Genomic DNA, 26,184 nt, shown 5'->3' with positions numbered 1-26,184 from the left:
ATTAATTAAGCATGTTATTTTAAACAACACTTGTAATGAGGATTTGGAATAATAGGATATAGTAGTTTGACGGAGGGGGCCGTGCCCACTACAGGAGCTACTGTAGTGCTGTTCCAAAGCAGCGTCTTCCCCCAACTAAAACAGTTTAGTGTAGCTGAATAGTGGCAACTATAGCACTGTATAGTGTTGATTCCCAAAAGACCAATGAACAAATACACTGGGAATTTTTTAGAGACTATTTTTGAGATTTTAATTATTGTGGCCAGAGATCGTTTTACTTCTACTTCGAATGAGAAAATAAATATTACAACAATCGAATATATATATACATAGAGAGAGAGAGAGAGTGAGTGAAAAGAGGATATTTGAATGCATTTCATACATCTATCATGACAATTTTTAATATTATTCAATTATTCTTGTAATTTATACTATTATTTAATTGATTTTAAAAGTATTTTCCATTTTAATAATATTTATATTTCCTCATGATTTCTACGTCTTTTATTTATTATGCTTTATTTTTATCCGGGACAAGTTTTAATCAATTTAATTATTATTTTAAATTCAAAATATATAATTTTTAACATTGAGCTATTCTAATTTTTAAAACATTTTTTTATTACAATTCTGTAAATACAACAAATAATTTACATTAAGTGTAACTTCTCGTGCCTAATCTTAAAAGTATAATTCCAGAAGTAAAAATTTGACCTACTTGGGTCACTGAACCATGATGACTCGGGTTCAAATCTCCATTCTTTAAAATGCAAAAAAACTCGGAAGTTCAGAAAGAATACCAACTGAACTAAGATGTCAAGTTGCAGGATATCTAATATGAATTTATTAAAAGAAAAAGTTTAACGAAGATGTCAAGGTGCACTGAGTTTACTAAAAAAAGAGAACATTGGCTTATTCAATATCTGTCAAACATCAAGAGAGATTGGTCCACAACGGTCTAGCAGAATGAACTTGGAAAAACCTGAGGTAGAACAAGAAACACTATAACTCCTACAAGACATTCTCATATTTTCTCTAATGAAATAGTTTTCCACTCCAGTTTTCATAATTATCATTACAAAAGGGAGACAAAATTTGAACTACATCTATCCTTAGATGAGAGTGATAAAAGACCTACCCGGTTTGTCATTTACTGGGGCAAGCTGAGGAAGATTTCACTTTCCGATTTTTTATTTCTGTGAGGACTATCTCTCACTTTATGAAAAGAAAATTGTATTTCTTGTGATCATTATCAATCACAAAAAGTGTGGAGCTGAATCATTCATTGCTTGTAAAGAGGGTTGGTGCAAGCTATACCGATATTTCCTTTTGGACATGGGGCAACTCCAAGCTTCTCTAGGTGGATGCTGTGATGGATGTACTGGAAGAACCACTTGAAGGGGTCCATGCATAAATGAGTAACCCCACGATAAGAATGGCGGCCCCTGCAACAAAGCCTGCTGGAAGAGAAGGCCCAACACCAAGGTATGGCAATGGCAGCGTGAACACATATATTGCTATTGGAACTGCCACAACCCAAATTGAATCAGTTGAGTTAGATATTCCTAAGAATTTTCAATAACCAAGTATTAATAATAGATTGTAAAATTACAAAAATTGGAGCAAAGAAAATAACACTTTGATATTTCAGCAAATTCCTCCTCTTCTAAAGCAAGAAAAATCGCCTATATCTCCAGACACCCACCATAGAAATCACAATACTCAACAATCTAACAATATATAAACCTTTCTTCAAAATACACACACATACCCACGTATTCAAATTCATGCCAATATAGTGAAAGTCTTTGATAAGTCAATGACGGGAGCTATGAAAATAACTCATGACTTCCATAAGCTCCTTTTAGCTTATCTCATTATCCCAGCATGTTTACTCAGTATCCCACGATGTTTTTTGGTCAAATATGTAACATAAGTCCGCATTTCATAGAAACTATTTGAAATGGCACCCAATAATGTTGTATACCAGAATGCCAACTAAAACCTGTGATTAACTCTTGCAATCACTGTAGTTAAAATCAAAATTTAACTCAATCATATGATCTTACAAATTTAAATTGTATTTCTAATTCAAATCCCATGCATGATTGTCACAACAAGATCGTAAGGATTGTCACAACAAGATCGTTAAAATCGTCAAACAAAATCATAAAATCGTGTGGATCTCCATTTTTTTTTAAATTGTCTGTTGTAACCCCTGTTCACCTTCTTACGTGAATGGATTCAGTTCAAATAAAATATAAACCTAATTAAAAGTTAATAATTAGAAATTTACCTTGCTATATGTTTGTCTATCACAGCACCACCAAATTAAAAATAAATACAATTAAAATTCACTTTTTTGGTGAATGGGGTTGTAACGAGTATAGCTGCAGAAGAAATCAGAGAAGGAAACAGTGAGACCAAGACAATGAAACACGTGGCAAATGACAGAAATAAGGCGTGGCCCAAAATAACCAATTCCAAGTTGGTTGATTTTGTGTGATCCAAAATCTAAAATAAGTAGCACCTGTATGGGAGAGAGAAAGGGGACGAAAAACGTGAGGTTATTGACGTTCTGGGTGTTTTCAGCTGTTACATTGGTGCTTTCATCTCTTACCATGGCAGAGAATACATGTCTCAAAACTTTCAGTAAACATGTCCAAGCTTTTAGAGATGTTTGAAACAGATCGATAAGAAAATAAGACTCCTTTCGAGACTTTGGAAGTTGCGGTTGATACTTTACTGAAGCAGCAAATAAATGCACCAGAAACTAGTTCCGGACCAGCAATTTCCGCTCATCAACCATTTCCAGCAGTTTCTGCAATGGATTTTTAAGGCAGAATAGTTTTTTTGAGTATTACAAGACTCCGGATGCTCAATGACTCACGATTACTGCAATTCACATGGAAAAAGAGATAGTTCCTTGGTTTCAAATGACTCATAGGTCTACTCCTTTTCAGTCTTGGATTGACTTTACTACCGCTAATTTGGTCCTTCTCCTTATGAATGTACTCAATCTCAGCTCTTAAAATTATCACAAGTACGATCTGTGCATGATTATTATGCTCACTTCACTGCTCTTGCAAACCGTGTGCATGGAGTCACTAGTGATGCTTTGATGGATTGTTTTGTTGTGGGCCTTAAACTAGATATTCAACGTGATGCCATAGCTCAATCTCCAACTACATTAATTTGTTGTTTTTCCTTGGCCAAGTTATTCGGAGAAAAATATTTTCCGAAACCCAAGTCACTTCATAATACTTACCCTTCTCGACACCATAACACAGACTCAAACACTAGCTTCAAACCACCTTTCACCTTATCCCAATCCATCAAATCCACTAGCCTGCCACCTTTACTTCCAAGCCCTACTCCACCTCCCATTCCAATTTTCCAAAATAGGGAAATATCAAAATAATGTCACCAACTGAAATGCAGATACGAAGGGAGAAAGGTTTATGCTATTCTTGTGATGAGAAGTTCACCCCCATTCATCGATGTCCTAATAAGCAATATTTAGTGTTACAAACGGATGATGAAGATACTTCCAAGTTGGCCCTTGAGCCTCCTCATGAACCGGAACAATTTAATCAGAATCATCATTTGTCATATAATGCTTTAAAAGGGTCCTTTGGATTGGGTACTATGAAGTTTACAGGCACAATTAATGGCATGGTAGTTCAGATTTTGCTGGATAGCGGTAGCTCCGATAATTTTTTGCAACCAAGGATTGCAAATTGTTTGAAACTTCCAGTAGAACCTGCTCCTAATTTCCAAGTTTTGGTGGGAAACGGTAATTCCTTAGTTGCGGAAGGATTGGTGAAACAACTCGAGGTCAAGATTCAAGGTCATTTGCTAAAATTTCCTATGTATCTCTTACCGATTTCCTACATTGGGCCCTCATATTTCAGATTATAGCAAGCTTACATTGAAATTTTACATAGATGATCACTTCATCAGTTTACATGGTGAGCATTCGCAATTGCCGGGTCCTGCTCAATTTAATCACTTGAGAAGGATGCATAATACACATGCTATAGATGAGGTTTTTACTTTACAGTACAAGCAAAAAGATGTGCCTCGGGATCAATGGCTTGAATTACCTGATGATATCCAACCAGAACTAGTTATGTTGCTGCAGAATTATAGCAGTATTTTTGTTGTTCCTACAGAATTACCTCCTTCAAGATCTCATAATCATGCCATTCCATTGATAGAGGGTGCAAAGCCAGTGAAGGTGAGGCCTTATAGATACCCTCACAGTCAAAAATAACAAATAGAAACTATGGTGAAAGACATACTCGCAGCAAGCATTATAGCCCCTAGTACTAGCCCATTTTCTTCACCCATTATATTGGTGAAAAAGAAAGATGGAACATGGAGGTTTTGTACAGATTATAGGGCCTTAAATGCAATAATAATTAAGGATAGCTTTCCAATTCCAATAGTTGATGAACTCATTGATAAATTATATGGTTCTAATTACTTTTCCAAGCTTGATCTACAATCTGGATACCACCAATTCCTGGTTGTTGCTAAGGATTGCCACAAAACGGCTTTTAGAACCCACCACAACCATTATGAATGGTTGGTTATGCCATTTGGGCTTACTAATGCCCCTGCCACATTTCAAAGCCTCATGAATGAGGTTTTCAATGAGTTTCTCAGAAAATTCGTCTTGGTATTCTTTGATGATATTTTAGTATATAGTTCTTCTATGGAAGAACATCTACTACATCTTGAATTGGTCCTCCAATTGCTGCAACAACACCAGCTATATGCAAACCTGTCTAAATGTTCATTTGGGTTACAACAAGTTGATTATCTTGGACATACGGTTTCAGGACAAGGAGTTGCAATGGATCAAGACAAAGTACAAGCGGTTTTGCAATGGCCTATACCTGCAAATATTAAACAGTTGCGAGGATTCCTGGGACTAACCGGTTATTATAGAAAGTTTATCAAGTCCTATGTTGTAATTGCCACTCCGTTGACTAATTTGCTTAAGAAGGATGGTTTTCTATGGGGAGAGGATGCCAATGAAGCTTTCTCCATGCTCAAGAAGGCTATTACAGAAGCACCCATTTTGGCCTTACCAGATTTTTCCAAACCATTCACTCTTGAAACATATGCCTTGGGGGTGGGCATTGGTGATGTCTTAAGCCAACAACAACATCCTATTGCTTATTTTCCAAGAAAACTTAATGCTAGGATGCAACGACAGTTAGCTTATGCCAGAGATTTTTTTGCTATCATTGAAGCAATAGCTAAATTCAGACATTATCTTCTTGGCCACACGTTTGTTATAAAGACTGATAAAAAAAAGTCTTTGTTCACTTACTACCCAAGCTGTTCATACACCGAAACAACAATATTGGTAACACAAGTTGATTGGTTATGATTTCACCAAAGTATAAACCTGGAAAAGAGAATGTGGCTGCTGATTCTCTTTCTAGATCCTTCATGATGGCACTATCTAATCCGAAACTGCAATTGCTTCCAGAATTAAGGGATGCTATTATAAAAGACAATTAATTGCGGGAAATTTTGCAACTTTGTTTACAGAACAAGCCTCCAAATCCTCATTACTCAGTTTGTGATCACTTACTTTATTGGAAAGGTAGATTGGTGTTACCAAAGGGCCATGATCTGGTGAATAAAATTCTGCATGAGTTTCATAATACCTTGTTGGGTGGGCATTCAGGATTCACTAGAACATTACAGAGAATTGCAGCACAGTTTTACTGGCATGGTATGTAGAAAGATATTAAGGAGTTTGTGCAAAATTGTCTAATCTGTCAACAGGCTAAGCATGATACTACACTACCCTCCAGGCTGCTAGAACCATTGCCATTTCCGAATCAAACATGGGAAGATGTGGCTATGGATTTCATCACTGGCCTTCCTTCTTCTAAAGGGTACACTATCATTATGGTGGTCATTGATAGGCTTTCTAAGCATGCTCATTTGGCTAGTTTAAAATCTGACTTTAATAGTAAGCAAGTTGCTGAGTTGTTTATGAGGACCATAATAAAGTTACATGGTTTTCCTAAAACCGTCGTTTCTGATAGAGATAAGGTGTTCATTAGCCAATTTTGGCAACAACTATTTAAGTTGAGTAGTACTACTTTCAATTAAGCACTGCGTACCATCCTCAAACTGATGGTCAATCAGAGGCTTTGAATAAATGCATTGAAATGTATTTAAGGTGCTTTACTTATGAGAATCCTAAGATGTGTAATAAATTTTTGCCATGGGCAGAATTTTGGTACAACTCTTCCTTCCATCACAATACGGGCATGACACCCTTCAGAGCTGTTTATGGGAGAGATCCACCTCAGCTAATTAAGTATACAGTCAGCAATCAGGACCCTCGTAGTGTTCAAGAGCAACTCATACAAAGCGATGCCACCCTCAGCCGCTTGAAAGAGCATTTATAGAAAGCACAACAACACATGAAGAAATATGCTGATGAACGACGAAAGCCATTTCAGTTGGCAATTGGTGATATGGTTTTGGTGAAATTGCACCATATAGACAACACTCAGTGTCCTTACAAAAGAATCAGAAGCTCGATCTTAAATACTTTGGGCCATTACCTGTAATTGAGAAAATTGGTGTAGTAGCTTACAAACTTCTTTTGCCTTCTTCTACACGCATTCACCTGGTTTTTCATTGTTCTCAATTGAGAGTGTGTAAAGGTGATCATGTTCAGCCATATATATCATTGCCCATTACCAATTCCGAGCTGGGACCTGTCTTGCAACCTGAAGCTATATTACAAAACAGAGTCATTATCAGGAACCATCAAGAAGTGCACCAACGCGTAATCAAATGGGAGGGCTTAGCAGACACTCACGCAACTTGGGAGGATACCATGGTTATCGAACTCACGAGTTAACTCGTTAACTCGGTCGAGTTTACGAGTTCACACAGTGCTTTCGAGTTAACTCGTAAGCGAACTCGTTTTTGTTGTAGGATCGGTAGGATCGGCGGTGAACTCGTTAAACTCGCCTGAAAACGCGAGTCTGGTTTCGATTTTGTGAATTTGAGAAGAAATTTCGAAAACTTCATTTTTAGGTTTTGTGAGCTTTCGTTCAAGCGCTGCTTTAGTTCTCACTGTTCATCTTCGTTCTCGCCCGTTAATCTCATCGTCCGATCTCACCCTCTGTCACGCTCTCGTTCATCAGGTTCGCCCTCTGACGCGCCATCGATCTTGCCGTCCATTGCACCTTCATTCTCATCATTCAATCTCGCCTTCGTTCTCGTCGTTCTCGCTGCTGTCCCGTCAATCTCGTCTTCGAACTCATGGGTTGTGTATGTTGTGTATGTGTAAACCCTTTGCCATTGAAACTGTTGGTGATGTCTAAATTAATTTTATGTTTTAACTAGGTGAATGCGTGAAGAAGAAGGCAAAAGTTTGTAAGCTACTGTACCAATTTTCTGTTAATTGACTAACCAAAGAACCTAACAATGTACCATTATTTAAACATGTTATTTTAAACAACACTTGTAATCAAAGTTTTGAAATAATGGGATATAGCAGTTTGGCGGAGGGGGGCGTGCCCACTACAGGAGCTGCTGTAGTGCTGTTCCGTAGTAGCGTCTTGCCCCAACTGAAACAGTTTCGTGTAGCTGAATAGTGGCCACTATAGCGTTGTATAGTGTCGATTCCCAAAAGTCCAATGAACAAATACATTGGGAATTTTTAGAGACTATTTTCGAGATTTTAATTACCAAAAATGAAATCTATAGATGTAATAATCGTGAAAATGATAGAGAAAGTTTGGGTTTGGAAGATTGTGATAATTGATGATTCCTATCTACAAAACTTGTATTTGACTTTTGATGATATTTACTTGTAGGTTTTGTTTAAGACACCTATGACTTTTTATTGCTAATTATGAATAGTAGTTAATTTTGAGTAATTTTAATGATTTTTGAGAAATCGTATGCATATAGTCAACATTAATAGAGCTAGGTTTTGGCTAACTATTAACCGTTCCTTCTGACTTTAGTCAATATTTCTAAAATTACAAACTGTGTACGATTTCCTACTTGTAATGGATTACAGTTGTCCATTTTTCTCCACTGAGACATTACTATTATTCACTTTATATGTCTCATGAATAATTTCCTCATTAATGTATATATATTTTGAAAGAAACAAATCAAATACCTGAAAATGTGGAGGCTAGACAAGAGACAACAGCTGAAGAGATCTTGATGAGATGAAGCAATGAGATATTGAAGCCCATGTTAACAACAATAAACAACAAGGGCAGCAGGGGCGCACCGTCACATCCTACAAACCAATTCAAATCAAAATTTCTTTCTGCAATTTTTCATTACTAGAATTACAAAAAGAAATTAAAAAAATGGATTTGAAGCCGACCTGGCCAAGAGCAGTTTACAATATCCATAAATTACGTGAATGTAATAACATTTTATTTAATTAGCTACGACTACTACTGTCAGCATTGATAATGACGACCAAACCCTAAGGCTGAACAGTAGAAATAATCATATATATCAAATCTTTTCTTGTTCTGTGTTTGTAATCACACATAGAATTTAAAAGCTGCCAGACTTTATAAGTTAGGTTTAAAAAAGTAATGGAACTTTTAACAAAAAAATCGAAACAAAAAGAAAAGGAGAAAAAATAATCTGACACTGATATGTTTCAAGGAACATCAGAAGCCTTTTCCTACTAGGTGGATTTTGCTACATACATAAAATTTTGCCATTACATTCTATCAAAAGCCAAATATTTGGAAAGGCATGTAAATTATAATTCTTCTAATTGTTTCAATTAGTTCTTTTGGTTTCTAATTACCCTTAGTTATTGGCCTATTCACCATTTGATAAACTCTTCTTATTTGTGCTTCTTCCTATATTTCTTCTTCTCAGATGACCATACCTTCTTAGGTACTATCTCTCCTTAACATGTGTCTCTCCCACTTTCCTTCTAAGACCTTCATTCAAATCATTCCCAATCTAATCTTGTTCTTATATGTTTACTCATCCACTCCAACGTCTTCATCCTTGGCCATTGGCTGTGCAACAAAATTTTCCTTTAGAGTTTGAGCGACACATTTTGATCAAAAATAACCGTCGAAGCACTCCTACATATTACATTGTAAGATAGATGCAAAACATCTAAACTGTGTGCTATGGTATAACAACCCAAGTACTTTGTCTTACATCTACTTAAACTGAGAATCCGTGTAGGTTCAAAGATTCTCTCAACAGTTCTAAGTTTACCATTTATTCTCTCTTACCATTCTGCCCCAAGGACTATATGATCAGAAAAATGCATGAAAGCTACCACAACACTAGGTTTTGCTTAAGAATTTCACATAACAGCTGAAAAATTTATGAAAATCAAAAGACTAACATATCTGAAGGGAAAAACTGACTTTTTGGCTCAGTAAGATTTCTGTTTCAATTTTATTTTCTTATATGGGTTCTCATTCAGCAATTTTTTGTACTTTAAATTTTACATGTAAAATAATCTTTCCTTGTAACTTGAGGGTAGATTTAGGTCGTCAATATTATTGATGAACTTTGATTCTAAGAAAACACCATTTGATAACCAAAAGAAAGTCTTCTGTTATCACCTTCTGTAAGAAATGAGAGTATGGAAAAGAGGACAGCTGCTTACCCCTTGACAATGTCCCAACATTCAGAAAGCAGGCAGTGCCATCTTTAAGATAGTTTGGTAGTTGACTAAACGGGATGCCCCATAATTTTGATAAGAAGGGGAGGAGAAGGCATATGAACAGTGCCTACAGTAAGCATAGCATCATGTAATTAGGCAGCCATTTTTATTTATATCTAAATAGAAAAAAGAAAAAATTCATGACGATGGCAATGCACCTGGAATGCAGATCCGAATGAATTAACAACAAACATATCTAGAGAACCCCCCTGTTTCAGAAAACATTGGATATTGTTTACAAGATTATCATATCAGAAAGTGTAACTACAATAATTAACAAGCATACAAAAAGGGATGATTTTCACTTCAGAACCACGAATGACCAAAGGGTTTATTGTTTAACTTCACAATATAAATGAGTCTATCAGCCATGAGTATTGTGACTACTGGTTGTACGAAGTTTCAAAAAATTTAGCCAATAATCTTCAGTTACTTTTGTGAAGGTTCTATGTAAATTTAGTGACATCGTTCTTTCTCTATTGAAGTTTGAGGCAAGATGTCTTATGTTACCAAGTGCGCCAGCAGTTACTATTAGTCCAAAATAGCCATGTGCTATGCGTTTCATTTCCAAAGTCATTTTTACATAACATATGAATGATTCATCAATGAACACACCTTCAGTTTTTGAGTTGCGTTCAAAAAAATTATTTCCTACAAAGTATGAAAAAGTCATGAGTCACCACAGGGAAACAATTCAAAATCTCAGAACATGCAACAATCACTAAAATAGACAACCACCTTCAGAACAGTATCAGCTGCTTGGAATAAAAATGAAACTATCATTAAAAGACTCCAAAATATACCAGCTTCTTTCAATGAATGTCCAGCACCAGATCCACTACAATAAGTAAACAAGGTCTAAAATCAGAAAACCACAAGCATAAACACAGTATACATAGTTTGTACATGGCATAGTTACTTCACATGATTGCAACATATACATGTGATGTTACAAGATGTTATGTCAATGATCTAATAACAGAAGAACAAAATATATTTCAAAAGTTTACACTATGCCGAGATACTAAATAAAACAGCTTTTAAGACTTAGTTTTAAAAATCATTCGAGTCAATGAACTAATGGAATCACTTAGATTTCTACCAAAAGTTTTACTTTGCAGTTCAGTGTGAAATCTACTTACAAAATTTGAAATCATTGACTAAGTTTTTACTTTAATGATTCACACCGCCTTAAACTCTCATGTTAAACATAAAATACTGAACAGTCATATAAGTGACGAACTTGAATCAATTTGGCCAAACAAAACATAAGCAACCATTAATTGCGGCAGAATGTATATGACCAATCAGATTTATATGTTGATTTATGTTCAATATCATTGTAGACCAAGTTCTTTTGCCTAATGGTTCACCGTTGAAGAGTGCAGTTAAATGAGTCAACGTAACCTATCATCTACAAAATTAACATGGACTGACCTTGCTACAGTGAGAATTACACCAATTGCCACAAGAAAGCATCCAAGTAGTTGGTTGAGTTTATATCGCCTACCAAGAAAAATAAATGAGAGGAGAATTTGCCACACAAGAAAAGCCTGCAAGATAATAAAAATAAGTTAATTAATTTTGATATGTTAGATCAGGATGGTTACATTCTATTACCATGTTCTCAAGGGAACTGTTTTACGCTTGGACCTGTGACCACCCATAAAGCATGTCACACAATCGTGCTTTTTTAGTTGGTAATTACTCCATGGTCAACTTCTATGAACATATCTAATAGAAAAAAATTTACATTTTCAATTACTTTTCATTTACATCTAAAGTCTGCATAATTCTGAAATTTTTGTATTCTATTATAGCAATGCAAGGTAAATGTAGAAGTAGCAGCATTTAACAACAAACGGCAAAGAGCATTGAATTCTGATGGTTTTTACCTGAGACAAAATTGGAATTGATGCTCCAGATAGCATTGCTGATATAATAGAGGGAAACAAATAATTAAATGAAATCCAGAAATGAACATTTTATAAACGGATCAAAATTGAATAATCCATTCATTCATTTTAAACAAAACTGCTAATAGTAAAGAGACTGTATCTTATGATAAACTTCTGTTGTTAAAGATTATAAGTTTAATATATTCTCCTAACTGAAGTTGCAGTATGCGTCAATTCACTCTAAAATAAATGGCCATTCTCAATATGTCTGTAGCTGCTTTTCTTTTCTCTTTTCTTCTTGGTCTTAATAAATTTTTAGTTTACAAATAAAAACATGAAATTTGATGGAATCGACTAAAACAATCACATAATGTAGCACATATGCATTTTGATTATATGGAGAAGTCAGATGTATTTGACATGAAACAGAAAAATAATTTAGGACAAACATTACCTCCTGCTGCCATTCCTGTGGCAGCACCCAGAGCTTCCAAGAGACCAACAACTATAAATGGAGTTTTAGGCATTGATAACATCTCGTCAGTGACAATGGCCATACGATACCGGATAGACAAAATAGAGAAGTACACAATTACATATCTGAAAGAAAGAAAATATCATTATAGTTATATTAACTCTTGTAAACACTACAACCTTCAAGATAGACTGCATTCCATACTACTACTGGATAGAGTAAAAAATGCATAAACATCATTTTAGTCCTCAAAGTGTAATGTGTTCTTATATTAATCACAAAATTAAAGAAATTTAAAACAAGCTTTAAAAGCATTTAATGTTATCATAAGTCATGGAACTTTATGGAATTTTGGAGTAATGGCATGCTTGGACATGCTGGACATGGATCAACTTGAAGCAAGATATACTTGCTACGGCATCATTTAAGGTTTTTGAACATGAACTTGTTATAGCGTACATCCTAAACTCGTCCAAACATGCTATTAAGCGACTGAAAATTTACATTTTTAAGAGCTTACTTTTAATTTTCTTATTTTTATGACTAATGTGACACTTAATGGTATCTACCCTGTAAAAGCAACTTCTCACATAGGATTCCACAGTGCGAGATTTTAGCAAAATAAATCAAATCAATATGTGGCAGAAAAAATAAATAATAGAATAAAATATTTGTTAATCCAGTTTTCTAAAATGATTGGTCATTCATAGTTTTATAACATTTTAAAAATAATGCTTATTGTCACTGATAGGTTCAAAGGAAAGGTTTACAGTAGAAGGAAAACTGTATGATTTAGTTTATTGTATGATAGATAGTTTTAACTGTATGTAAGGTAGTTACTTGTCTGTAGTTAATTGCATCTGACTTCTATAAAGTCAGAATGGACAATTTTAGCAGTTACTATCTTTTTTTGAAACTTGTGAAGGTTAGGGAGGGAGAGTCTAATTCCCTCTAATAACCATAAAGTTGTATGTTGTTTGGGTCCTCTCTTCAGAGGAAACTCAATGAATGTTATAATACATTTTACAGTTTAACCAAGTTAATTCGTATGGGTCTTTAATACCTATCATTGGTATTCAGAGCCTCTTTTAAGTCAAGTTTCTGCACTAGGGAGGGTATGGTTAACACTAGAATGGAGGCATAGTGGGATGGTTTAGAAAAGTTTGTCAAGGAACAGGAACACGAGAATAATCGTTGTTTTCAGCGGTTGGAGGAGATGATTCAAGGGTTAACTGGAGTGGTTGAACGCCAAGGCCTCTTTAACTAGGCCTTACGAGAACCACGATTCTCTTGCTCGGGTTGGTCTTGAGGATGATAGGGTTGTTGATGGCAATTCCTTTCAGTGTTCAGCCAAATGGAGGAAGTTAGACATTCCAATGTTTGCAAGGGATGAAGCATATGGGTGGACCAGTAGGTTGGAACGATATTTTCATCTCAAGGAAGTGTTTGAAGAGGACCGGATGTAGGCGATTATGGTGGCCTTGGAGGGGAAGGCCTTGAATTGGTTTCAATGGTGGGAAACTTGTAATCCCCATCCCACTTGGGCGACGCCGTTGTTCGGAGATTCCAGCCCACCATGCTGCAAAATCCTTTTGAGGTTCTGTTAGAGAGTGGAAATTATATACTAGGAGGAAGAAACATTATTTGCCTAACGGTTTCCTAACTGTTTAGCAGTTAGGCAGGGCATGATGTATAATCTGTATATAAGGCAGAATGGGGGTTAGGAAAGGGTTGTTGAGTATATTCTTTGTTGATAGTAGCAGGACCCATTGGTCCTGGGAGGGGGATTAGGCTCCCTAGAGCTCTGTTTGTACATGACTGTTGAGACAATACAATACACAATATTCTTTTCGATACACTTACTGTTGATTTTCTTTGTGTGAGTGTGTTAAGAGTGGGTTTCTCTTCCAAGAAACCTATCAACTGGTCCGACCTGCCGGATCCCAATTGGACGTGAAGAGCAGAAATGGAGGGACGAGTGAACGTAGTGGAGGGGCGATTGGAACACATTGAGATGGCCGTGGATGGGTTGAAAGCGGAGTCAGCGGCAAATTGTCAAGATTCCATAGCAATGCGTAAAGACATTCAAGAATTGATGAGAATCATGGGCGCACAAAACAAACAGATTGAGGGGAACTCGGATGGGAGTCAAGGGTCAGTGAATGGCAATTGGAGAGATCGTAGTGATAACCGGGACGGGGAGAGAGATGGGGAACGATCAAAGGGGCAATAGGGGAAGAAACTCAAGAAACCTTCCCTATCCCGAATTTCTGAAACGACGAGAGGAAGGGAGGTGTTTTCGTTGTGGGGGACCATTCAGCCCCGGGCACCATTGCCCTGAGAAGAGCTTACGTGTAGTGTTATTGGCTGAGGATGAAGAGGAGGACGCAGAAGCAGAGACGGGAGAAGTGGAGCAGAAGGCAACGAAGTTATCGTTTTTTTCTGCAAGTGGGCTTACCCAACCAAAGACGATGAAGTTGCAAGGGAGAGTAGGGAAGAAGGCGATGCTGATTCTCATAGATAGTGGCGCAAGCCACAATTTTATCAGCAGGAGTTTGGTAGAAGAGCTGAAGCTAGACCAGGAGGATACACCTCCTTATCAAGTCAGTCTAGGGGATGGACAGAAGAAGAGAACCAGAGGGTGCGGTCCCAAGGTGATAGTCCAAGTGGGAGGGACGGAGATAGTCGAGAAATTCTACTTGTTTGAATTAGGGGGAGTAGATATGATTATGGGAGTGGAATGGTTGGCGAAACTAGGGAAGATCTCACTAAATTGGGGTGAGTTGACTATGTCCTTCAAACAGGGGGCAAAAAGGTGGTCATTAAGTGGGACCCCACTTTGGAAAGGAGGCTGGTTGAATCAGAGACCTTATCAAAGATGAACGAGGTGGAAACCTGGGCTTTGGTTTGGAGTCTAGAGAGCAGAGGACCAGGGCGAAATGATAGGGGAGAATCGGGCTTGTCTCGAAAACAAAAGGAGGAGTTGGAGCAGGTTTTAAAGGAGCATGTAGAGGTGTTCTGTGAGCCAAAGGGGTTGCCACCTGGCAGAGACAAAAAGCATCAGATTACTTTGAGAGAGGGAGCAGACCCGGCGAATGTTCAACCCTACAGATATCCCTATTTGATGAAAGGGGAAATTGAAAGACAGGTGGAGGAGATGTTGAGAGCAGGAATCATTAGGCCGAGTACTAGTCCTTACTCGAGCCTCGTTACCTACCCTTTTTAAGGACCTACATAAGTCCCCAACAGGTGGTCATAGTGGCTATTTTCGAACTTTTAAGCGCATTAATGAGGTTATTTATTGGAAAGGAATGAGGAAGGATATTAAGGAGTGGGTACAACAATGTGAGATTTATCAGAAGAATAAAATAGAAACCTTAGCCCTTGCTAGTCTATTACCACCCTTGCCTATTCCTACTACACATGTTTGGTCAGATATTTCAATGGATTTTATAAGTGGCTTACCCAAGGTCCAAAGGAAGGACACTATTTTCGTGGTGGTGGATCGCTTAACCAAATATGCCCATTTTATACCCTTGGCACATCCCTTTACGGCTGCGGACATTGCCCAATTATTCATCAGAGAAATTGTGAAGCTTCATGGATTTCCCTCTACTATTGTATATGACTGAGACAACATTTTTATCAGCAGTTTCTGGTGTGAATTGTTCTAGCAGGCTAGCACTCAACTCCAATTTAGCATCGCCTACCATCCTCAATCCGACGGCCAAACCAAAGTGGTGAATCGTTGTTTAGAGACCAATTTGCATTGTATACAGGTTCACATCCTAGGAAATGGCCACAATGATTACCATGGGCTGAATTTTGGTTTAAACTAATTATAATGCTTCTAGCCGAATGTCTCTTTTTAAGGCTCTCTATGGTCTTTACCCTCCTTTATTGTTAAAGGGGTTTACCAATCCATCCAAGGTGCATAGTGTGAATCAATTGCAACACGAAAGAGATGACATGCTACAGGAATTAAAGGCAAATATGAGTTATGCACAAGACCAGAACCGCATACAAGCCAACAAACATCGTCGGGATGTGGAATTCTAGGTTGAAGAGTGGGTTTACCTAGAGTTACAACCTTATCGTTGGCATTCCTTGGCTGGACGCCCAAACAAGAAGCTTAGCCCTAGATTCTACGGTCCTTATGCTGTAGAACAACGCATAGGGCCTGTTGCCTACAAATGTACTCTTCCTCTGCATAGTAGTATTCATCCCATTTTTCATGTCTCTCTACTTAAGCGGGCAATGCAGCCTACAACCTCAGTTCAACCTCTTCCATCTGCTTTGACTGAAGATCTTATGTTAGAAGTCCAGCTAGAATTAGCGCTGCCATTGAAGTTTTGATTCAATGGCAGAATCTTCCATCCATTGAAAACAAATGGGAGGATGGTATTGTTCTTACTAAGGAGTTCCCTAGTTTTCACCTTGAGGACAAAGGTGAAACTTCATGGAGGGGTATTGATAGGTTGAAAGGGAAGGTTTACAGAAAACTGTATGATTTAGTTTATTGTATGACAGACAGTTTTAACTATCTATAAGGTAGTTACTTGTCTATAGTTAGTTGCATCTCACTTCTATAAAGTAAGAATGGACAGTTTTAGTTGTTACTATCTTTGTTTTGTAACTTCTAAAGGTTAGGGAGGGAGTGTTTGGTTCTCTCTAATAACCATAAAGTTGTATGTTGTTTGGGTCCTCTCTTTAGAGGAAACTCAATGAATGATATAATACATTTTACAGTTTAACCAAGTTAATTCATGGTCAGTAATACCTATCAGTCATTTACTAATAAAGGCATTTATTTAAAAATGTCAAGTCATATTTTAATCCTGGTTACTTCCGTACGCATAAAAAATATCTTGGTTACTTCCCCAATACACATTGTTTGTTTTAAGTGAAAAAATAAATAAAAAAATAATAGGAGGGAAATAAATAAATAAGTAGGATAGGAGAAATTAACTTCCATTGTTTGGTTATCCTTGAAATGGAAGGAATATGGGTCTCGTGAAAATTGCATCAGCCCCTCTAGACAGGAAATTAGTTCCATCAATATCCATATAACAACTTTTTAAAATGAATAAATAATATTTTGTAACAATTTAAATTTTAAATTTTAAATAATGTAATAAAAATTAAACATTAATATTAAAAATCATTTAATTCTTGATTTTCATTTTTCATCAATCCAAACTAGGGTCTGGATAGTGCCTATCCGCAATCCGACCCGTTGGATAAAACTGTACACGCTATCCGACTCGCTACCCGCGTGATACTCATTTAAAAAATACTTGCAGGTATTTTAAAACCCACATGTATCAACCAATACCCACAAAAAATAAAAAAAAAATATTTTATACATTTTTAAAATAAAATTACAAAAAATATATATAACATAATATAAATTAAATTTTAATTTTAATTAAATTTAACCTAATAAAATATAATGTTATTTTATTTTTAATTAAATTCAATTAAAAAATATATAAATTAATTTTTTTATTATTTTTTACGAATAATGGATATCCACACGGGTAGTATACTATCCGTACCCGACCCGTTCAGAAACAGGTGTTAAAATACCCACTATCCATTACTCACAAAATAGTAAATATCTGCAGATAATAACTACCGGATCATATTTTACCCTTCTAGATTTCTTTATTCTATTTTATTTATAATCCAATCAAAACATAAAGTTGTTGCTGTATAGTTTTATCTAAGAACAGAAATTACAGAATGACTAGAAATTCTTACCCGATCTTACAACAGTTCCATTTTCTACCAAATACTGAGCGCTAGAAACTAAAACTCGCTCCTCAAGATTAAGAAGATTCACCCCAAAATAGAAAAGAAATATAGTCGCCAGCCACAAATAATGCTCTGACCCACTCGAAAAGGGTCGGGTAGGACCCATCAAAATGATATTTGCAAAACAATGCTCAAACCACTACCTCCAAAACCAAAATAGAAAAACACGTATTGTCTTGTCGTGCCTTTTCACAATTTTTATTTCTTGGTAAGAATAGAAAGATGAAAACAAACAATTAATTTAACACGCTGCAAAATCAGTCCTGATTAAACAGTTAAGTAGCAGTAAAAGAGCGAAAAACATGAACATAATCAGAGTTAATAAGGATTTATAATATATAATTATAACAACAATAATAAAAGCAAAACTCATTTTGGTTTATACATTTCTAGCTATTTTACCTTCTAGCTGCACACTACAACAGATTCTATTTTTCCTGTGCTCTATTCAATTTTGTTCCCTTTTATCTTCCCACTTTTCTTTACCCGTGAATGCGGTTCCATTTTCTATTCAATATTTCTCTCTCAATTTTTCAATTTTCCCTTATGATATTACCTAAAAATATAATTGCACTGTGTTTTACATTAGCAATAATAATAACTAAAAAACAAAAATAATTTTGTTAAACCCAACAAAAAAGATTGAAGAAGTTGTTTGTTTCTCAACTAAAATGTGAGAGCTCGCTCCATTGCATATATTTAACACCAAATACATATTCAGCACACACTCAAAAACAAATAAGAATGTATTCAACACCGAATCATAAATAACCAAATACGTAGCTAAATTAAAATCTAAGCACAGAATTAATCAATTTAACAAGAACAAAAAAATACATTGAGCAAAATGAAGTACCCGACGGTCGCAAGCTGAGCAAGGAAGAACGGATAGTTCTTCAGAGGAACCAACGCGAGCTTGTACAGTACTCTATTTCCTACGCCCATGACCACCGTCACCGCGGCGGCGATAATCACCTCCGCCGAACGATTCACGCTCTTCCTCCCACTCTCCGACGCGAACTCCTCAACCGCGCACAAGCGCGGTCCCGCCTTCTCTCCCTCCTCATCTAATCCCGATCTCGCCCACGCGCCGCCGTACTTCGCGGCGAACGGCGGCTGCGTCAGTCGCAGAGCGATTCTCGGCCTCCAAGGCGAGTAGCCGTAGCGGACCGCAGCGGTGCTCGGCGGGCAGCGGAGGCGAATTTGCCCGCAAGACAAGGTACAGCCGGCGGCGGGGGAGCGCCGGAAAAGTGACGTCATGGTTGCGTGACGTAATTTGAGAATCCGAAGTATAGAGAGAGAATGGGAGAGGAGAAAATGCGAGTCACATGAGTCACGTTGGTCTGAACTCAGAACAGAGGGAAGGAATCGGAAACTGTGTTTTGTTTAAAACCAAGGTTTGTGGTTGTGTTTTAGGATTTTTTTAAAATGAAAGGTGGTATCTTCAAGAATACCTTGAAATAATTTTAATTTTTCTTACCATATATTTTTTTCTTTTCAAGAGCACCATAAAAAATGCAATGAGTGATATTTATTTTTCTTTTAAAAGTATTAAGGTAAATAATTTAATATTAGAAAAAGTATCTCAAACTTAACTTTTTTTTCAAAAAACATCATATAAAATAAAAGGATTATCTTAATTTATAAATTATAAATCAACTTTATTTCTAATTAACTTAAAAAACAGCATTTATAACATATATAGCAAAACAAAGAGTATAAGAAGTCATGGTTTAACCTTATCAAAATGCATGGAATGAATTGAAAGAGGAAGAGGCAAAGAAAATGCCTCTAAAGGAATCAAGAACAATATTCTTATGAATGATATTTTTTTATCGATAATGTTATACAAATAATATGTGTATTTGTTGATGAATTTAGTGAAAAGAATAAACGTTTTGTTGGTATGAGATATAACTTTTGTTGGGAAGTTATGTTATAAATTGATCATTTTATGCATGAAGCCAAGGATGATGAAATAATACGTGAATATCCCTTAAAGAAGCTAACAATTTTTTTTTAGAAAAAGTTGTTAAATCCATTTTTTTATAGACAATTATAATAAAAGGGTTTAGTAAAAACAAGAGCAGATATTTTAGTTTAGTATATATGTATGTGAAGGAGTGCTTGTTGTATCCAACGGAACTAAAGACTCACTCTAGTTCTATCTCGTATTCACTCTCTGACTCATCGTTTCCTATTATCTATTTCTCCGTCTCGGTCGTTGCATTCAGCTTCAGTTTTCATCTCCAAAGTTCCGTTCCGTTACACCTTCCTCTCCGTTGCGCCTACATTGCAGGTAATTGTCATCTTTCGTTTTTATTTAGCACTAGAATGGTGGGAACGAGAATGGATTTAGGGTTTCATTGTTGACAATAGCGGGAGAGGTTTTAGGGTTTTGCTGTTGACAGTTTTGGAACTGATTTAGGGTTTTATAGTATTATCTTAACTCTAAACTTAAATACCCAAGTTGAAAATGATTTTTGTGTGCTGATGCTTGGTGCTCCCTGGATCTTTATTAAATCACTTTTACAGTGAGTTGGCCTGGTATATTAAAAGCGTAGACATTATTTTCTTTTCAATATCAATGCTAACTGCTTTTAGGGACTAGGAACTATGAAACCTCATTCAAGCTCCACCGGAGAATTTTCAATTAGATAATAACGACTTTCTTCGATTTCATGCGACCGTGAGACTACTGCTCTACTATCTTCAGCCGTATTTGTAGGCAGTGTATGCTAAATTCTGTTTCTCTATATCTCCCTTTGTAATGCTACTCTTTTTGCTGTAGATTGATGGTGATTTTCCGCCTAGAATCTATAGACTATGACTTTTGATTTAAAGATAAATACATCTTTAATTTTGACTGTGTATTTTTTAGCATTTGTATGAGTGTAGTATAAATCTTTGTCTTGCATTCTTGGTCTTTGATATAGCCTCTTCTCAGTAACTGCTATAGCATGGACATCATTTTTGAGGTTGCTGCTGTCTGTGATTGGTAATAATAGTCTTGGATAGTAAATTAAAATAATATATTAATTATTTTCAGTTAAATAACTGTTTGTATGTAAGTTTAAAGGTAATTAGATGAATTGAAAGGTATATTTTGTATGATTTTGGCACCTTATATTATTAGAAGTATCTAGGTCTGCTAGTGTGTGTTTGTGTGTGATTGAAGTAGTTCCTTCCTTTTTTTCCTCCTGTGCTTGCAATTTGAATTTATTTGGCTTCCATTTGGTCGAGTTCTTCCAATTTTCGCGTTCCTTTAAAAAATTTACACTCATGAAATTCATGGGAACCTTTTCCTTCAACTGTACTTCCTTTGTACAATTTAGAATATAGTGACAATGACAGTGTCTTCAACTGTGTTTGTTGTTTCATTGGAGGTTGGACCTCATGATAATAATGCTAATTGCAAAATCAATTGATAATGGATTTTAAACAGGCAAAATTCATTTAGTGTTAATCTACAATGGCCAGATGGGATGCAATCTTATCTCTTCCAGTACAAAATCCTCCCACATTGGAAATTTCTTCTTCTGACCTAGTTTGGTCAAAAGTGGAAGGTTGGCATGATAAATTAGATAAAGTTGCTCTAATCCCATTTGCTAGAGTTGATGATTTTGTGAGGGGTGAATCAAATAATAAAGAATGTCCTACAAGATTTCATGTTGAAGCAAGGCGTCGACGGTCTCCATCAACGCCTTTCAAGCAAAAGGTTGATGGCATACTAGAGTACATTTTGTAAGTTGTAATTGTCTTTATTGGGAATAACTTACTCGATGTTACTGTCTTTTGCATTCTACTGCAATGTAGAGATTAATACCATCCCAATGTAGGTATTGGTGTTCCTTTGGTCCGGATGACCATAGAAAAGGTGGTATTGTCCGACCGAGTCGAACTACGTATGTTCCAAAGAAGAAAAATGCAGGTAGACCAAATACCAAGAGAGGTTGTACTTGTCATTTTATTGTGAAGCGCCTTATAGCTGAACCTTCAGTTGCCCTAATCATATATAATGATGATAAGCATGTGGACAAAAAGGGTTTGCCATGCCATGGTCCACAGGACAAAAAGGCTGCTGGAACACGTGCTATGTTTGCTCCATATATCTCAGAAGATCTCCGACTTCGGGTTTTATCCCTTCTATATGTTGGAGTCTCTGTGGAAACCATTATGCAGAGACACAATGAATCTGTTGAGAAACAAGGTGGTCCATCTAACCGTGATGACCTTTTGACCCACCGTTATGTTCGACGACAAGAGAGGGCAATCCGTCGTTCTACGTATGAGCTAGATGATGATGATGCTGTTAGTATAAGCATGTGGGTTGAAAGTCACCAAAATCAGGTTTTTTTCTACGAAGATTTCTCTGATGCAGATCCATTTACTCTGGGCATTCAAACAGAGTGGCAATTGCAACAATTGATTAAATTTGGAAACCGGGGTCTGCTTGCCTCAGATTCAAGATTTGGTACAAATAAATTACAGGTTTGTTACTTCCATTTTCCCTTGATTTGAAGTAACCAAAAACATATTTGCTTTGGTTTAGTTTTCTTGAAACTAAAAGTAAGCATGCTGGTAATTGTTATCCAGTATCCCATTCATAGTCTTCTAGTGTTCAACTCAGACAAGAAGGCCATTCCAGTGGCATGGATAATAGCACCAAGGTTTTCAAGTTTAGATGCACATCGATGGATGAGGGCTCTTTACAATAGAGTTCACACCAAAGATCCTACTTGGAAGTTGGCTGGCTTCATAGTAGATGATCCATTATATGATATTCTAGCAATCAGGTTGGTTCAAAATTTTTGTGATATTTTCTATTGTTAATGGTAGCGTTCTTTTAATGTTGAATAAGTATAGCAATGCATTGCAAACTTTTATTTTTATAGTGACGTCTTCCTGTGTTCTGCTTTTTCTGTCAAGACCAAAATTAATATTTTCATCTCTTTAAGTGTTTTTGATTCATGTGGCTTATTGTTGTTAAAATTCAAATTTCGTGCTTGTGTGCGAAAGAATTGAATTTGGGAAATAATTGCTCTTAGAAAGTGTCTTTGATGCTTGTAAGGACCTTGTGGGGTGCTTGTGTAGTTTGCTTCTGTGGTGATGCTATTACTGCTGATGATTGGTTCTGATGCTGATATAGAAGTTGTTTTTTGTATTTTGAAAGCTGAAGTATGAAACCTAGCTGTGTTTTACTCTATCGGTTCAAGGAATTTATTTTACCCCAACAACCTCTTTGCTAACAAGTATCTATATTCTATATTTTTTCAGGGATGTGTTTCAGTGTACAGTAATGATTAGTTTCTGGCGAGTTCGTCATTTATGGCATAAAAACTTAGTAAAGTGCTTGAAATCTGATATGCTAATAAAGATATCCAGACGGCTTGGGTGCATAGTGGATAATATTTGCCGTCTTCAAGGAAACACATCACTCTTTGAAGAATTCATGGAAGAGTTTATTGATGAATCCAAATTTATGGACTATTTCAAGTCCACATGGCATCCTAGAATAGGTTAGTAATACCTAGATAGTGGAATGCGATTTATTTTCTTATGAAATTGAGAAGTAACAGTGCGCCCACAATCTATTATAACTGTTCTTGTTCTTATTAGATTTATGCCCTATTCAGGAATCTAACATCTGCATTTACTTTGACACTAGTCTGTGCTCTAATTAAATGCTATAATTTTGATGTCAAAATTATGTATACATGAAAAATATTATTTTAATTGGGGGGACAAATGTAGTTTTTCATGATCATTTTCTAAGGTTATGAAGAAACTCTTAATAATTAATAATGTTCATAACAATATATTATCCTTTAAAAATAATTTTGACAGTTTAGTCACCCACAGACCCATTTATAATATAGCATATTAAATAAAGAAATGGAATCCATTACCTATCCCAGATATTAAACATCATTTCTCAAAGACGCACGTGGAGGCAAATTATATTTCTTATGAAGATGGTAATGGTTTTTCAAAATAATATAGATTCATTCATATTATGGTAAAGATTTTGTTACAATGACAACAAAGAGTTGGTCAACTTGATTGATGCCAATACATTATCGTGATGAATATTATCAATCATCAAGTGTAGTAGTTTTGAAAGTTGACTTTACTCATGTTGTGCTATTTATGTAATTTTAGTGGTAGAATATGTTTAGAAATTTATATGTGCGATGATGTGATGTTCAAGGCTTCTTATCTGAATATGTGCGCGGTCTTTTACTGGCTTGCTCTTGTTTGGTGGGAAAAACCACTGCACATAATATACTTACTAACTGGTTGTGACTGTTGCTGTTTGTTTTTTCCAACTTATTAACTTTGCAGGATGCTATTTCCTGAGTATTTCGGTTAATACAATATCAATCAGGTTGAGGATAAAATCATAATGTTTGTATGGGATATTTTTATAATGTGAATTTGTTATTGTAACTTTATGTACATTGAAATTACTGTCCCTTTGATATAGGAGCATGGGTCAATACACTTCAAACACTTCCACTTGCTAGCCAGGAGTCTTGTGCAGCTATAGAATTTTACCACAACCAATTGAAGATTAGGCTGTTGAATGAAAAAGAAATTGGTGTTTATCAGCGGGCAGATTGGTTGGTGGACAAGTTGGGTACAAAAGTCCACTCTTATTTCTGGCTGGATGAGTACTCGGGAAAAGATGATTTTGCACGATACTGGAAAAATGAATGGATGAGTGGTTTGACATCATGGCGCAAAGCACTGAACATTCCAGACGCTGATGTCTCAATAGAAGATGGATGTGCTAAGGTTACTGATCAAGATGATCGAGATAAAGTTTTTGTTGTCTGGAATGCTGGTTCAATGTTGAGCATTTGTGATTGTAGTTGGGCACAAGATGGCAACCTTTGTGAGCATATCTTGAAAGTTCTCAGTATCTGCCGAAAGAGAGGGTCCGTTTTACCATCTGTCACCTTATTTCAGTATCACCAGGCACTGAATAAGATGCTGCATTGCCCCCCTTTTGATTCTTTAATTCGTGATCACGCGGTGTCATTGGCAGTTTCAGTTCGGAAGCAGTTAAATACTCTACTTGATAAAGAGAGCGTCCAAACTGACACTAATTCCATGGAGAAATGGATCGATATTGATATTGCACTGGAAAGTTTCAGGGTTGATTCTGGTAACCGGGGTCAGGACATGGTTATTAAGAAGCATGTTATCAATGATGTCTTATCTTTGGATGGTGGTGAAGATAAACATCAATCAAATGAAGCCCCTGGATGTGCGACTGCAATGCATGATATCACCGATCAGGGTGAGGATGGAGTTATCACTAGAAATGGCGAACGTTTTGAGAATGCCAGTTTTATATCTGATATGGATGTTGATCCACTATCAAATTGTGTTAACCCTCCTGTCTTGCACCCTGTTGATGATACAGTTCCAAGTAACACGTTGCAAGAGAACAAAGACTGGAGCTTGGCTACTACAGGAAATGAGATTTCAGCTTCTGAAAGTGGTGCTTTTTCTAATGATAAGATTGAAGATAATATTTTAGATAAAGGTGGCAAAGATTGTGCTATGGATGTGGATTCCCCAACCTTGGCTACACCCTCATCAACTGTGACACCCGTTAAGCCAGTTGCAGTTGATATGGGTGAAGAAAATTCAGGTACCGTCAAAGAGGATGTGAATTTGGGTTCAAATACCTGAAATCAAATCATGAATCAGAACACACAATGACAATTTAGAGATATAGATGCCAATAAAGATAAATTTTGATACACTCTGTAAAAAAGCGTTCGTTGTCAAGTAATTAGAAAATCATTATGGCAAAGGTCAATAATTTTTAATTATGACAATCCATAGTTGAATGAGTGTATAGAACTTATTCTAGTAGTGTATTTCAATTGAGGTGCATAAAGCTGTCAATGGCGATGGCACACTGATGTTGCGCATTCCTCCTACCCATCGAAGCTCGCAGTATTTCTCTATTATCATTTATTAAATCAAAAAGGCACGTCACTATTGTCTTACAAGATCTTTAGTGGTAAGGTCGTACGATTAAAATGTTATCATAAATTAGAACTTCAGCACTGTAAGCCAAATATTCTAATTTATTATCAACAAATGCTGCAAAAGAAGCTGATGGTCATTGTCACCCATAATAGAACTTGTCTTCTGGACTTATATCTCATGCGAAATCGTCATACTCTTTTCATCCAATCCTCAGATATAATTAAAAAAATTCCAAGAAGAAAATAAAAGGATTAAATTTT

At 36.2% G+C, this 26,184-nt stretch overlaps 2 protein-coding genes across 3 annotated transcripts; one reads left to right on the top strand and one right to left on the bottom strand.

Moving 5' to 3' along the window:
- Positions 1-832: 832 nt before the first annotated feature.
- LOC108319794 (protein CLT1, chloroplastic-like) lies at positions 833-19,329 on the bottom strand. Its single transcript, XM_017551048.2, has 10 exons — positions 18,771-19,329; positions 12,077-12,222; positions 11,620-11,657; positions 11,162-11,277; positions 10,463-10,562; positions 10,340-10,375; positions 9,883-9,933; positions 9,668-9,791; positions 8,183-8,308; positions 833-1,526 (listed from the first exon to the last, which is right to left on the bottom strand). The coding sequence occupies exons 1-10, from the start codon at positions 19,172-19,174 to the stop codon at positions 1,357-1,359; spliced, it is 1,311 nt and encodes a 436-aa protein (XP_017406537.1). The 5' UTR covers positions 19,175-19,329; the 3' UTR covers positions 833-1,356.
- A 465-nt stretch (positions 19,330-19,794) lies between these two features.
- On the top strand, positions 19,795-25,748 carry LOC108319793 (uncharacterized). 2 transcript variants are annotated; one of them, XM_052879254.1, is made up of 6 exons: positions 19,795-20,213; positions 21,360-21,658; positions 21,754-22,405; positions 22,511-22,710; positions 23,192-23,433; positions 24,402-25,748. In XM_052879254.1, exons 2-6 carry the CDS (start codon positions 21,387-21,389, stop codon positions 25,616-25,618), a joined length of 2,583 nt encoding a protein of 860 aa, XP_052735214.1. In that variant the 5' UTR covers positions 19,795-20,213; positions 21,360-21,386; the 3' UTR covers positions 25,619-25,748. The 2 variants fall into 2 exon arrangements, with proteins under 2 accessions (XP_052735214.1, XP_052735215.1); XM_052879255.1 differs by having other exon boundaries at positions 19,806-20,213; positions 21,395-21,632.
- Positions 25,749-26,184: the final 436 nt, after the last annotated feature.

This window comes from Vigna angularis, chromosome 6 (assembly GCF_016808095.1).
Source record: "Vigna angularis cultivar LongXiaoDou No.4 chromosome 6, ASM1680809v1, whole genome shotgun sequence".
Lineage (NCBI taxonomy): Eukaryota > Viridiplantae > Streptophyta > Magnoliopsida > Fabales > Fabaceae > Vigna > Vigna angularis.
The sequence above is the reverse complement of the archived record's forward strand: the minus strand, read 5'-3'. Positions and strand labels throughout refer to the sequence as shown.